We start from the raw sequence: 14,508 nt of genomic DNA, 5'->3' as shown, positions 1-14,508 counted from the left end.
AACGTTGAGTTGCTTTTCTGCTTTCCCGCTGCTTCTTAGAACTCAGCTTTCTCACATCAACTAAGTCATTTGCCACCCATCTGTTAACTTTGCAACTTCCGAAATTTTTTGTTTTCTTTATCATTTTGTTTTTCTTCAGGAATCTATGCCATAAAAAAAAACAACACCTTGCTGTCATTTTATGGGATTTCAGGAGGGAATGAAATTAAAAGTGTGTGTCTAGTCAACCATTTTTATTTGGAAATCTCCATTTGATTGATTGATTGATTGGGACAGGGTCTCTATCACCCAGGCTGGAGTACAGTGGTGTGATCTCGGCTCACTGCAACCTCCAGCTCCGAGGCTTGAGTGGTCCTCCCACCTCAGACTCCCGAGTAGCTGGGACTGTAGGCGCAGCCACCATGCCTGGCAAATTTTTGTAATTTTTGTAGAGATGGAGTTTTGCCATGTTTCCCAGGCTGGTCTCGAAGTCCTTAGCTCAAGCAATGTGCCCATCTCAGCCTCCCAAAGTGCTGGGATTGCGTGTGTTAGCCACTGTGCCCAGCCTATTTTCTTTATTAAACAAACTAGTTGAAAAAAATTGTATTGAAGATGCGCTCTGATTCGGGCATTATTGTGCTAGATAATGGTAAGCAAGAAAAGACATGGTCCCTTGTCATAGGGCTTACAGTTTAGATTAGACATTATTAAAGGAATAAGCTTTGTGCACTGTGAAGGAAAAATTCTCTAAAATGAGAGATCTGGATGCTTTTGGTAAAGGTTCTACAAGAGTCTTCCAAAAGGCCATCTTAATCACTGGCAGCCAGCTGTTAGTACTACCGCCACAGTATCAGAATACAGCTGTTACAAAGATTCCATTAACTACCACGCTAAGATGATGAACTCGTAACAAATGCTGCATTTAAGTGCACTCTCTTCATTTTAAAGCTTTCTAGCATAAGACATCCTTTGGTACTAAATCACCACCAGAAGTAATAACCCTAAGTCATCAAATGGGCACTTACCAGGAGAGCATGAACTACCTTACATGTCCTTTCTTTAAACAAACTTTTATCTACTATCTATGAAGGGTAAGATCTTATACTTCCTGTATCATGATGTCAGTTGTTCAAAGACAGATGTACCTTAGGTCAAAATTTTTCTTCCTACAGATTAAATGTGATGTTTTAAATAGTTTGGATTTCTTTTTAAGTTAGAATGATAAAGTATAAAAGTGGGGGAAGGCTTCTAGGAAAAAAGGATTTAGTACGAAAGACTAAAAGACAGGATAATTTGGTGATTTCCTATCTGTATTTAAGCTGAACAAAACAGACAATCTGTCTTAAGGTTAATAGAATTTACTTTTTAACTGGAGTTGCCTGTAGTAATTTTCCATTGCTTTATATATTTTATATATACACATATATAAATTTGATTGATTGAGACAGGGTCTTCCTCTGTTGCCCAGGCTGAAGTGCAGTGGTGTGGTCATGGTTCACTATAGCTTCCACTTCCTGGGCTCAAGTGATCCTTCCATCTCAGCCTCCTGAGTAGCTAAGATTACAGGTGCATGTCACCATGCCTGGTTAATTTTTTAAAGTTTTTCTGTAAAGTTGGAGTCTCACTATGTTTCCCATGCTGGTCTCAAACTCGGGTCAAGCCATTCTCCTGCTTTGGCCCTCCAAAGTGCTGGGATTACAGGTGTGAGCCACAGTGCCTGGCATTTTTTTTTTTTTTTTTTTTTTTGAGACAGGGTCTCATTCTATCACCCAGGCTGGAGTGCAGTGGTGCAATCATAGCTCACTGTAGTCTTGAACTGCTGGACTCAAGCATTCCTCCTGCCTCAGCCTCCTGAGTAGCCGGGACTACAGCATATGCCACCATACCTAATTTTTTAACTTTTATTTTTGTAGAGACAGGGTCTTGCTATGTTGCCCAGGCTGGTTTTAAACTTCTGACCTCAAGCAATCCTCCCACCTTGGCCTCCCAAAATGCTGGGATTATAGGCATGAGCCACTGTACCTGGTCACTTTTTGTATTTTAGATTGAAGATGAGAAGGAACAATTCCAAGTGGGAGATTATTAGTTATCTCATGTTTTCTACATATAAACCATCCGTTTTCTTATCATTTATCTTCTCTTACCTTCTTGAAGTGGTGGTCTTAGAATCATACAATGTCAGAATTGAAAGTAGCTTAGGAATCACCTAATTCAGCATCTCTTTAGCTGCAGAAACCTAGTATTTCCATTTGACTCCTGTTTTATATTACATCTCCCTGCTGAAATTACCCTTATGTTCATGCATATTGTCTCCCTTTTCTACTATATATATATATATATAGTGTATATATATAGAGTATATATATAGTGTATATATATAGTATATATATAGAGAGTATATATATAGTGTATATAGAGTATATATATAGAGTATATATAGTATATATATAGAGTATATATAGTGTATATATAGTATATATAGTATATATATAGAGTATATATAGTGTATATATAGTATATATAGAGAGTATATATAGTGTATATATAGTATATATACAGTGCATATATAGTATATATAGAGAGTATATGTAGTGTATATATAGTATATATATAGTGCATATATAGTATATATATAGAGTATATATAGTGTATATATAGCATATATATAGTGTATATATAGCATATATAGTGTATATTTATGTTATATATATAGTGTGTATATATATATATACACACACTAAATATATATATATATATATATATATTTTTTTTTTTTTAGACAGAGTCTTGCTCTGTTGCCCAGGCTGGAGTGCAGTGGTGTGATCTCAGCCCACTGCAACCTCTGCCTTTTGGAGTCCAGCAATTATCCTGCCTCAGCATCCTGACTAGCTGGGACTACAGGTGCATGCCACCACACCTGGCAAATTTTTGTATTTTTAGTAGAGACAGGGTTTCGCCATGTTGGCCAGGCTGGCCTAGAACTCCTGACCTCGTGATCCACCTGCCTCAGCCTCCCAAAGTGCTGAGATTACAGGCGTGAGCCACTGCGCCCAGCCTTTTACTATATTCTTTAACATACTAATGGTAGTTTAAAGTTCCTGCCTGATAGTTCCAACATCTGAGTCATTTGTGAGTCTGGTTCTGTTGATGGCTTTATCTCTTGATAGTGTTTGTTTTTTTGTTTTTTCTCTTTTTATGTGTTTCATGATTTTTTTTTTTTTGATTCCTGGACATTATGTACAAAAGCATAGAGACCAAGATCAATGTTTATGTATGGCAATGGACATGCCTCTTTTCTGTCAAGGCTGTTAATGTGCATGGGTTGGGGAGGAGGGACGTGTATTACTCCATTTTCCCACTGCTTATAAAGAACCAACCAAGACTGGGTATTCATAAGGAGAGAGGTTAAATTGACTCACAGTTCTGCATGGCAAGGGAGGTCTTGGGAAACTTACAATCATGGCAAAAAGCAAAGTGGGGAAACAAACACATCTTACCACGACAAAGCAGGAGGGGAGGGAGGGAGAGAGGGAGAGAGGGAGAGAGAGAGGAAATGCCATATATTTAAACCATCAGATCTCGTGAGAACTCACTATCATGACAACAGCATGGGGGAGATCACCTCCATGATCCAATCACTTCCCACCAGTTCCCTCCCTTGACACACGGGGATTACAATTCAAGATGACATTTGGGTGGGGACACAAAGCCAAACCATATTAGGGAGGTAGAGTCAGGTTAGTCAAGAGTTGAGCTAGAGTTGGATTTTGTGTTGCTATTGTTACCTTTTGTGCTCCTCAGGTTTCAAACATTTCCAGTAATAATAATTATCCAGTGACTAAGCACCGCTATTGCCTATGTTTAAAGTGGGGCCTGGGGTGTTAAAGAGTTTTTCTCAATATTTCTCCTCCACCCTCAGCGTTTTAGCAATTCCTGCATTGCTATGCCACAGATGAGGTCTATTTTAATATTCTTGCTTCTCCCCACCAGCAAACTCCTGTTATTCATTCCTTAGCAGTAAACTTATGTTGGGAGTAGGGCAGGTTCTTTGTTGTCTTCACAGCCTCAGGCAGGTTCTGGATTCCTGGGTCTCAGGGGTGAAGCTTTTCCAGTGTCCTTGCCTCTTCTTCTCTTGGCAGCCAAGCTCTGCCTTGTATCTGTGGTTAGTTGGAGGGAGAGTTTATGCCCCTCCCCAGTGGTGTAACTTCTGGTATCATGATAGGATTCTAGGCCCAAAATGGTTTCCATCCTGCCCCCAACCATGAGAAAGAGGAGTTTTGCTTCTCCCTCTCCCCAAGAAGTAATAGATTTTTCCCTTGGATCTGGGAGCAGAAGGGTTTGCTACTGCTCCCGCAGTGGCTTAAGGCCTTTACATGTATGAGGAAAAGGTCTGGGGAGGGTGGAGAGGCTTCCTGAATTCCCCTAGCAGAGGAAGATCATCCACCACGCTGTGCCAAGGAGGGAGACCCTTTCCAATCCTGTGCTGCCCCCAATCTTCCTTCTGAGCATTTGATGGAGGTCCATAGAAAAGAGCTTTTGATGAGTTTGAACTCTCATTTTTGTATCTGGGCATCCCAGCTATTCCAGCTGATATGGTTACTCCACTTCTAAGAATTTATTAAAATTTTAACTGATTTCTTGTTACCTGTTTGTATGGTGATCACCTCTCTCTCCTGTGTTCTGCCAAAGGTGAAACAGATTATCCATCTTTCCTCAAAGGGGCTTTGTCACCCTCTGGAATTCAGTTCCCTGATGGGCTCAAGAAGTTATGAATTTGAGGATTATCTGTATTTTTCTCATTACTAGGAACCACGTTCTCTTTGGAAACAAAATCTTTTAAAATCATACTTTAGAAACAGCTGGTTTTTCCGCACAAGACCTCAGCTGGAAAGGGATACTGAAACTTAAGTTACTTCTAAAACTGTCATAACTACTTCATCAGACACACTTCCTTTGGGTCATACTGTGAAATATTTCTGGCAGAATGTTAGAGTGAAAAGAGTTCATTTCATAAGATTCTTTTCTCTGTGATGTCACCTTGAGTTGGAACTTTATCCTACACTTGATGGGCTCCTCTCCTGAGTGGGAAGGCAAGGAAATAGGGTAATATTACTGACTTTCTCATATAAACCGTTATGCAAGGTCAGGGTTGGGAAGACCATGGAAGGTTATGTGATCTGTACAATTACCAGCTGCCTGGTGACTCGAGTATCATGAGCAAGCCATCCATTAGTTTGTGCTGGAGCATTTTCAGTGTTGGTGATTTCATTATTTTTAAAGGTAGCTTATTTTATCTTTTGTTTGTTTTGACAAAAGATAAACAGAACATTTGGTTCTTTGTATTGAACTGAAACTTCCCCTTTTATAGTCAATTCTTTTTTTTTTTTTTTTTTTTTTTTGAGACAGAGTCTTGCACTGTTGCCTGGGCTGGAGTGCAATGGTGCGATCTCAGCTTACTGCAACCTCCGCCTCCCAGCTTCAAGTGATTCTCCTGCCTCAGCCTCCTGAGTAGCTGGGATTACAGGCATATGCCACCATGCCCAGCTAATTTGTTACATTTTTAGTAGAGATGGGGTTTCACTATGTTGGCCAGGCTGGTCTTGAACTCTTGACCTCGTGATCCACCCGCCTCAGCCTAATTGCTGAGATTACAGGTGTGAGCCAATGTGCCTGGCCTTTATCGTCAATTCTTAGCTACCTGCTCTGATTCCTCAGTTTGGCAGGATACAGTCTGGCATCTGTACCTACCAGCCAATAGAGGTGAACAGTGGCCTCTCAAAAGTTGAAAGTTGTTTTGCATCTCCTTACTTGATTTTGTTCTGCTCTTGCTTCAAATCCAGTCTCTATCCAACCATGAACTCTGGCTAACGTAATCACAATTTTGAGCCTAACTTTGGTCCTTTGAACTTGATATTCATAGATTTCCCAGATTTTGTCTTAGCATTCCTAATGGTTTGCAATTTCAATTTGCACTCTGGTTCTCTGTGCTTGGTAAAGAATCCCTGCTCAAGTTCTAGGCCCTTGGAAGTCAGACTTCATGATAATCCATCAGTGGTTCCCAAGTGAAAGGAGGACTTGGCCATCTCTGTGTTTCACATTTTACCAAACAAGTTAATTCACACTTCCACTTATATAGTCCCTTCACTTGAAGGGACTTCTTTGCTTGAAGACAAACTGTTCACTCAAAATCATCACCTCTTCACACTAAATACTCGTAGTATCTCCTCATATATTTCCTATGGGAGTTTTAAAGAAAAGAAAATATGTTGAGCCAATCATAAGTAGCACCCACATTTTTATATTTCCAACTGGTTTTTCTGCTATGCTTTCTAAATTTGGAATGGATGAAGATTCTAATAATTATAAACCTGACACATAATGGATTGTCTTCCCATTAAGACAGTTTTTTTTTAAGAAAAATATATACATGCATATAGGTTGAAGAATCAAATATTTCTACAAAGTTAATTAACAAAAACAGCAGTCTTCCACTTCTTTTCCCTTTTCTGTCCTTCCCAGAAGCAACCACAACATTTAGCTAATTATTTAACTATTTTGGTATTTACCCAATGTTTCTGTTTCTTTTTCTGTTTTTTTTTTTTTTTTTTTTTTTTTTGAGATAGAGTCTCACTCTCTCACCCAGGCTGGTGTGCAGTGGCATGATCTTGGCTCACTGTAACCTCTGTCTCCTGGGTTCAAGCGATTCTCCTGCCTCATCCTCCTGAGTAGCTGGGATTACAGGCACTCGCCACCACACCCGGCTAATTTTTGTATTTTTGATAGAGACAGGGTTTCACCATGTTGGCCAGGCTGGTCTCTAACTCCTGACCTCAAGTGATCCACCTGCCTTGGCCTCCGAAAGTGCTGGGATTACAGGAGTGAGCCACCACACCTGGCCTATTTACTCTATGTTTCTAAGTAACACATTTACATAGTATTCTTTTTATATTCAGTGTTTGAATATAACTGTGTGACTGTTATTAAAAAATAAACCATGTAGTACACTATCATTTTCCCCGTTACATATACAGTTTTTTGTTTCTTTCCCAGGTAATAATTGCGTCCTTATTTGATTATTTTTCCATGTACCTGTCAGTCATTCAGTCTTTGTTGATTGTTTAACTCTCCTCTGAAGATGTTGAGATATGGCAGGCGTCCAGCTCTCTTGATCTTATGGAAGGGATCTCTCCCGGAGCCTCTGACCCACTCCCATCTGTGCTCATTGTCCTCTACCTTAGTGTGGAGCAGCAGCCTGAGATGTCACTTCCCCAGCATTTTGGGAATTTTCTTTCTTTTCTTTTTTTCTCTTCTGTTGACATCTGTTTCCTGCATGCTATGTCTCCTGTTTTCTTAGTTTATTCTCTTGTTTTGGTTGATCATACTCTCCAGTCGCTTCCTGAGAAGAGGTACATGCGAGAATGTGTGAAAATGTCTTCATTTCAGCTGAGCATGGTGGCTCGTGCCTGTAATCCCAGCACTTTGGGAGGCTGAGGCGGGTGGATCACCTGAGGTCAGGATTTCAAGACCAACCTGGACAACATGGTGAAACCCCGTCTCTACTAAAAATAAAAAAAAATAAAAAAAATTAGCTGGACATAGTGGCAGGCACTTGTAATCTCAGCTACTTGGGAGGCTGAGGCAGGAGAATCACTAGAACCCAGGAGGTGGAGGTTGCAGTGAGCTGAGATCATGCCACTGCACTCCAGCCTGGGAGACAAAGCGAGATTCCGTCTCAAAAAAAAAAAAAAAAGAAAAGAAAAGAAAATGTCTTAATTCTACCCTAAATTTAAGCAATAGGTTAGCTGACTGTAAACCACTAAAATGGACATTCATTTTTCTCAGAATTTTGAAGGTATTTTGCCATTGTCTTTTACTAAAAACACTTAATTTTGTTTACAGAATATTTTAAAGATAGTTCAGATTTCTGTATGCCTTTTCCCTGGCTTCCCCTCATGCTATCATTTTACGTAACTGTGGTACATTTGTCACCAATAAGAAATTCATATTGGCACATTACTGCTTGCTAAACTGCAGAGTCTAGTCATATTTCTCTTTAGTCATATTTGGCCATATTTCTGTAACATCCTCTGTCTGTGCTAGGATCAAATTCGGGATACCAGGCTGTAATTAAGCCATCACGTTTCATTAGTCTCCTCCAACCTGGACAGTTGCTCAAGCTTTTTCTTATTTTTAATAACTTTTCAAGAGTACTGGTCAGTATTTTGTAGACTGTCCCTTCATACAGTTTGTCTAATGTCTTCTCATGTTAACACTTGGGTTATGGATTATGGGGAATAATACCACAGAGGTAAACGTGTTCTCATTGCATCCTATTAGGGCAGCTGTTCCTAACCTTTTTGGCACCAGAGACCTATTTTGTGGAAGACAATTTTTCCACAGACCAGTAGGTGGGTAGGGGATTAGATGTTTATAAGGAGTGAGCAAGCTGGATTCCTCACATGTGCAGTTCACAATAAGGTTCACCCTCTTAGGAGAATCTAATGTTGCTGATGATCTGACAGGAGGCAGAGCTCAGGCGGCAATGCTCACATGCATGCTGCTCACCTCCTGCTCTGCAGCCCGGTTCCTAACAGGCCAGGGAACAGTACTGGTTCATGACTCGGGAGTTGAGGACCCCTGTATCAGGGGATGCATTATACCAACATAACGTATGACTGGTAATGTTAACTTTGATTGCTTGGTTCAGGTGGTATGTGCTAGGTTTTCCCACTGTGAAGTTGCTAATTTTCCTATTCTTCTATGTTTTGTTACTCTTCTGCCCTCTTCCATTCTCCCAATTCTTACAGGTTAATGCCTTTCAAGAACAGTCCTTTTACTCTCATTTTAATGGTGTTTCTGGAGGAAATGAAATTGGATATGTGTGTTCAGTCTGTTATCCTGGAGTTTTTCTGTCTCTCCTCTTTCTGTTTTACTTTTTTTTTTCTTTTCTCCCTTTCTCCCTTCTAAATTATTGGAAGGTCAAATCCTGAACATGTAGGCCATTTTAAGGACTTGGACTTGAACTTGGAATGAGAAGGGCTGCTGAGTGTAGCCTGCAGAGGATCAGAAGTGGAATCAAGGGGTTAGTTAGGAGACCATGGAAATAAGCCAAGACTGAGCGTGGACCAAGCTCATTGCAGCATTTTGAAGCTGGGAGGTATTATGCCAATGTCAGGTACCATTATTGTTGGGTGGAAACATCTTAGTACTGGGGACAGTTGAGTGCAGTGGAAATATATTAAAAACAGAGATTAGTTGTAATGTGTGACAACATAGATAGATGTAAAAACAGTTCTTGGTGAAAAAGTAGCAAACAAATGAGACATACAATAACATATAAGTATATTAAAAATAAATGCCCAGAGATTGAGAACACATTTTGCAATGAGTATTCGAATACGCTTACATGCAAATACAAAGAACTGTGTTAAACATCTTAAAATATTTGCCTATGGGGAGGAGGATAGGGGTGGGATAATAGGGGGAAAAGGAATAAACAAATCAACAGATAAATAACCAGAGGGAGGGGAAGGCTTTAGAATCTAAAGAGAACTATATTCGATCTTAAGTATATACTGTTTGGGGCAATTTATGTAACTTTTTTGTGGTTTAGTTTCCACTCCTGTAAAATGGGGTAGTAGCACCTATTCAATATGCTTACCGTAAGAATTAAGTGAGGCAATATGTGAGATGCTTTCTTTCCCCTTTAACTCCATGGGGTAAAGCTGTTGTTTTAAGGAAAGTCTGTTGCTTTAAGGGAATTGTGCTTCATTATCATATGTTTTTAATTCATTTCTCTTTTCTCTTCCTGCAGGGCTTACCACCCAAAAGATGGGAGGCAGAAGATACCCACCTGAGTTGCCCAGAGCCCACAGTGTTTGCTTTCTCACCACTCCGGACTCCACCTTTGAGCTCTTTGCGAGAGATGTGGATATCCAGCTTTGAACAATCCAAGAAAGAAGCCCAGGCACTAAGGTGGCTGGTTGATAGGAATCAAAACTTTTCATCTCGAGAGTTTTGGGGCCTAGTATTCAAGGACTGATTTCAAAAATGATCAGAATGAAACAGACTAGAGCCTTCTTGAGGTTTATTTTCTAGGTTGCCTTGATATTTGAACATAATAGCTATTCTGTTGACTATCCATCAGGATAATAATTAGTTGCTGCAGTACTCATAATGAGCCCTTTCAAAGAATAGATGTAAATTACCCTTAGGGGTTGCCACTATATTTTTTATACTAAAAAAGGAAATATTTCTTATGGACACTGGTTATCTTCCATGTCCATGTCTGTGGACCCACATACTTACTGCCTTTTGTGGAAATTCACCTAGAGTGAGTACTTTTCTTGTGCAATGGAGGGAGACGATCTAGCTATAGATTCTTGATACTCACCTCACTCTCAACAGCTTATTGGTATTTGGCAAACCTGGTATCCTGCAGCCGAGCATGAACATGAAATACATTAGAACTTGGCAATGAGAGATCCCATCTGTTGGTTTCCAGGGATGTAAGTGAGTAATAAAAGCTGTTTCAAGTTTATCCACTATCCACTCTTCAAGTGAAAAGAACTTATGTGTGTCTACCTTCTTCTCCATACCCTGAGCCACCTCTCTCACTTTCTTTAGTTGTGCCTTGCCCTATCGCCTCCCATTTTCCCTTCAAAGTAGAATGTCTTGTAAAGACACAGTAACTCCTGTGTGTTTTGATTAGTGAGATGTTACCACTTACCCCTTCTGCTGCGCAGAATAATATTAAGAATTGCTATGCTTATGATTCAGGCCGCACAGCCTGGACATTTTGAGCAGCACGAGAGTAGAAGTGAATACCCCCAGGAACTCCAATTGTGCTGAAGCTGATTTGTCTGTTCGTAGGATGATGTGCAGCCTGTCACAGTGGCAGCCACAGGCATTCAGTTTGTGGGCATTTCCTGTCATTTCGGATCCTGCTATAGGGAAGGTTCAGCTCTCCTGTCTGGGGCATGTACTGGAGCACCTCAGAAGACAAGGAGGAAAACACTGGCTCATGTTTTCTTTCCATGTGAGGGAGGGGAGGTTTCTAGATGATACTAAAAGCCTGTTGCCACTGTTGTGTCATGATTTCCATTCTTCATCATGGAAAGCCGCAAGTCTCAGAAGGCAGCCAGAGGACAGGAAGAGTCTGTGATGCTCATGTCTGTGTCATGGCATGAGGGGGAATTGACGAGTGCTTGCTTAGCATCAGCTCTCATTGTATTGAAGGCTGTGCCCTTGGTGTGCTTAGCAGTGAGCAGCGTCTTCATTAGGTAGCTCTGGCTGGGCTTTGTCAGCCAGCGTGTGAGAAAGGAGAACCAAAACCAATACCTCCTTATAGAAGCCAGAAGGATCACATTGGATGAGAAAAGGTGTCTATATCTGGGTTCTTCCCAATCCCAGCTCTTTCATTAACTAAATATGATCTTGGACATATCTCTTAACCTCCATCGGCCTTAGTTTTTGCATCCAAAAAGAAGTGATTGGGCTGGTCTTGGAAGGTTTTTTTCTTTTTTTCCCCCTGTGTAACATTCTTCCTTGTTCATCAACATTTAAGAAATTTAATTTTGTAGATATTTTTACTAAAGAGGGTAACAAACTATTTTGGAACTGCTGTATGTTATTCAAGGGAAGCACGCTGTTTGGAGGAAGGAGCATACTTAATGGGTAGTATTGAGGATGAAAGGGAATTTCTCTCTCTGCCATTTTATTTGATAATATTAAAGAAATAAAGACTGGAAAGGGGGATTCCTTGTTGAAGGTCAGATTTTAAATTGCATATGAAATGAAGTGAGTTGTGTTTTTTTGAACCCTCAAAAGAAAGCCTGAGAGGTGATTTATGCCTCTGGCAAGATATTATCATGATAACTTCAGTTCTTCTCCATAAATGCCTTCAGCAAATACCCAGTGCTTATGTGCTGTGTGTATGTCTTAAACCTTAACTTTCATGAAATCTCATTCCATCTTAGTTCTTCATCAAGTCCATAGATAAAATCCTCTCTAAGCGTTTCTGAAGTATGTATCCCTGAACAAATTTAGTGAAATAAAATCATTAATCTGTGTTGATCCCATTTTGCCATACCTTTCACTTTACCTCACTGTCTCCTTTTGTGAAATATTTTAAGAAAGCAACGTCCCTCACAGGACTGTTTTGAGGAATGCCTCATGGCTGTGAAGGAGGTTGTACAATGCAACATTTTGCTTAGCCCTTCAGTACATTTTACTTGGATTGTTTTCAAGAACTTTATTTTTTTCGAGACGAAGTCTTGCTCTATCACCTAGGCTGGAGTGCAGTGGTGCGATCTCAGCTCACTGCAACCTCCACCTCCCGCATTCAAGGGATTCTTCTGCCTCAGCCTCCCAAGTAGCTGGGATTACAGGCACCTGCCACCAGGCCCGGACAATTTTTTTTTTTTTTTTTTTTTTTTTTTTAGTAAAGATGGGGTTTCAGCATATTGGCCAGGCTGGTCTTGAATTCCTGCCCTTAAGTGACCCACCCACCTCGGCCTCCTAAAGTGCTGGGATTATAGGCCTGAGCCACTGCGCCTGGCCATTCAATGACTAATTTTTAAAAGCAATATTACAAAGTGGTCAGAAGCCTTTTCAGAAATGTTGGAGAAAATGATCACTAATGCTAGTTAATAGTCTTCGCCTAAAAATGAATGCAACTTTTACCCTTGATCATATAGCAAATATATTTTGGAACCTGAATGCTGAATGGCTTCTTTGTTGCTGTTAAGGACTAGATTCTAGTAACCAGAATATCAGTTGGGGTCATTATCATTGTTAGTAATAGATTGGAAACATATAGTGTTCTATGCATTACTCAGAAATAAGAGACATAAGCAAAAATGAACATCATTCCTTCAGCCACACATTGTATATTACACATAGAAGAACCTGCTCAATATCTGTAAAAGACTGTATGAATTCAAGCACAGTGCCGACCTGCCCAGTAAAATGCCCAGTAAAATGTGCATTAAAAAAGTCGTTAATAGGACATAAGTCCTGCTAAAGATGGCAATTCATTAGGACCTCAGGCTGCTGTAACAGAATACGATAGACTGGGTGGCTTATAAGAAACAGAAGTTTATTGCTCACAGTTCTGGAGCAAAATATAAATTATGGAAATTTTCTTTAGGAAATTTCTTTCTTTTAATTTTTATTGTTAATGGTAATATCTTTACTGTGTAATTCTAATATCAGCATATATCTTGTTGTCTTTGATTACAGACATAAAAATGCTTGAAAAACTCAAAGGGGATATAGAATGATGACTCTAAGAAATAATCTAGTTTTAGTTGCTACTCTGCAACATACTGTCTTTATTATCTTGGTCAAGTTATTTGGCCTTTCTAAGATTCAGCTTGCTCATCTGTAAAATGGATGTTATAATATCCAACCTCCTTGTGAGGTTATTGTGATGAGCTAGTGTTCACTTTGCTCAATAGATGCTTGTTGTAGTGGTTACAGCTATCTGTGGTCATTACCCTTTGTGTTTGAAGAGCTTGACTGAGATTTGTCCAGAAAAAGGGAATCGTTGATGATAGTACCTGGAGTGGTACACATTTATTGTGTTACAAAATAGGCATTGTACTAGGCGCCATTGCTGATAGGAATAAGACACAGGAGAGAGAGGTGTGAAGGGTTTTGAGTAGGGCTTTTTGATATTATGATGGTATTAAAACCAAGGACTGAGGAATGCTTAAATTATTCTCTGACTCTTCCCACCCTCCATGGGATTTCTGGTGGAGTCTTGCACAAAGCTCTCAATAGGATAATCAGACTCAAACAGCCTCTTTATAGTAGCTTTGCAAACCACATAAATGCAGTACACTGATTGATTGTATAAGCTGGATCTGAGCATATTATTTAGATTTGAAGTGTAACTAGGAGAGGATCTTTTACTGCCTTTCCATTTCCCAATTCTGAATCTTGGGACTAGTCTATTCAATGTGCTTACAATAAGAAAGAGGAGAGAAAAATGCCTAGATCTGTAGGTCTTGACCCTGCTTGCTCATACTGAAGATCAACTGAAGAAGGAGAAGAAGAGGAGCCTCAGCAGCCTTTCTCCTAGGAGACAAGCCCTCTCTTGCTGTCCATGTGATACGGATGCAAGAATGTGGAGTACAATGCATGGGAGCTCACTTTTAAGTCCTATTAACCTTTCTCACTAGTAAAATGTGGCCTCATCTATATCCTGGGATTAAACCAATTAATTTAGCAACACCATTGGTGCTGGTATTAGGCCCAATTAAGGAGATCGGCAAGGGATAGAGGTGTTTGAGGAGAAGTGACTCTTTAGGATTATTGTCCTCTCGAGTCATTGGACTTAACAGCCAAGCCTCTGGTCAGTCAGAGGTGTGGCTGTATCCCAAAGAGGATATGACCAGTCATGACCAGCAGATACCTTCTTTTATCTTCCTGAGGCTTCTTCTCTGCTATATACCCTTGCCCCTTTGTATCCTCCTGGAACAGTGACATGAGCAGTTAAATTACTGTCTCTAAGCCTCTGAAATG

At 40.0% G+C, this 14,508-nt stretch overlaps 1 protein-coding gene and 1 long non-coding RNA gene across 3 annotated transcripts in view; one reads left to right on the top strand and one right to left on the bottom strand.

Moving 5' to 3' along the window:
* FUT10 (fucosyltransferase 10) overlaps positions 1-10,526 on the top strand; it is a 104,602-nt gene extending 94,076 nt beyond the window's left edge. The window contains exons 5-6 of one of the 2 annotated variants that reach the window (XM_054656640.2): positions 9,794-9,954; positions 10,387-10,526. In XM_054656640.2, the coding sequence (XP_054512615.1) occupies positions 9,794-9,954; positions 10,387-10,459 (234 nt within the window). In that variant the 3' untranslated portion in view covers positions 10,460-10,526. Of the gene's footprint in view, positions 1-9,793; positions 10,049-10,386 lie in introns of those variants that run through there. The other variant, XM_054656641.2, reaches the window with a different exon arrangement.
* Positions 3,924-4,923, bottom strand: LOC107976284 (uncharacterized). The gene is made up of 2 exons (XR_001720137.3): positions 4,625-4,923; positions 3,924-4,136 (listed from the first exon to the last, which is right to left on the bottom strand). It is a non-coding gene; the product is annotated as an uncharacterized LOC107976284 (long non-coding RNA).
* Positions 10,527-14,508: the final 3,982 nt, after the last annotated feature.

The sequence above is a fragment of the Pan troglodytes genome, chromosome 7 (genome assembly GCF_028858775.2).
Source record: "Pan troglodytes isolate AG18354 chromosome 7, NHGRI_mPanTro3-v2.0_pri, whole genome shotgun sequence".
Taxonomy (NCBI): Eukaryota; Metazoa; Chordata; class Mammalia; order Primates; family Hominidae; genus Pan; species Pan troglodytes.
This window is presented reverse-complemented; position numbering and strand designations above follow the sequence as displayed.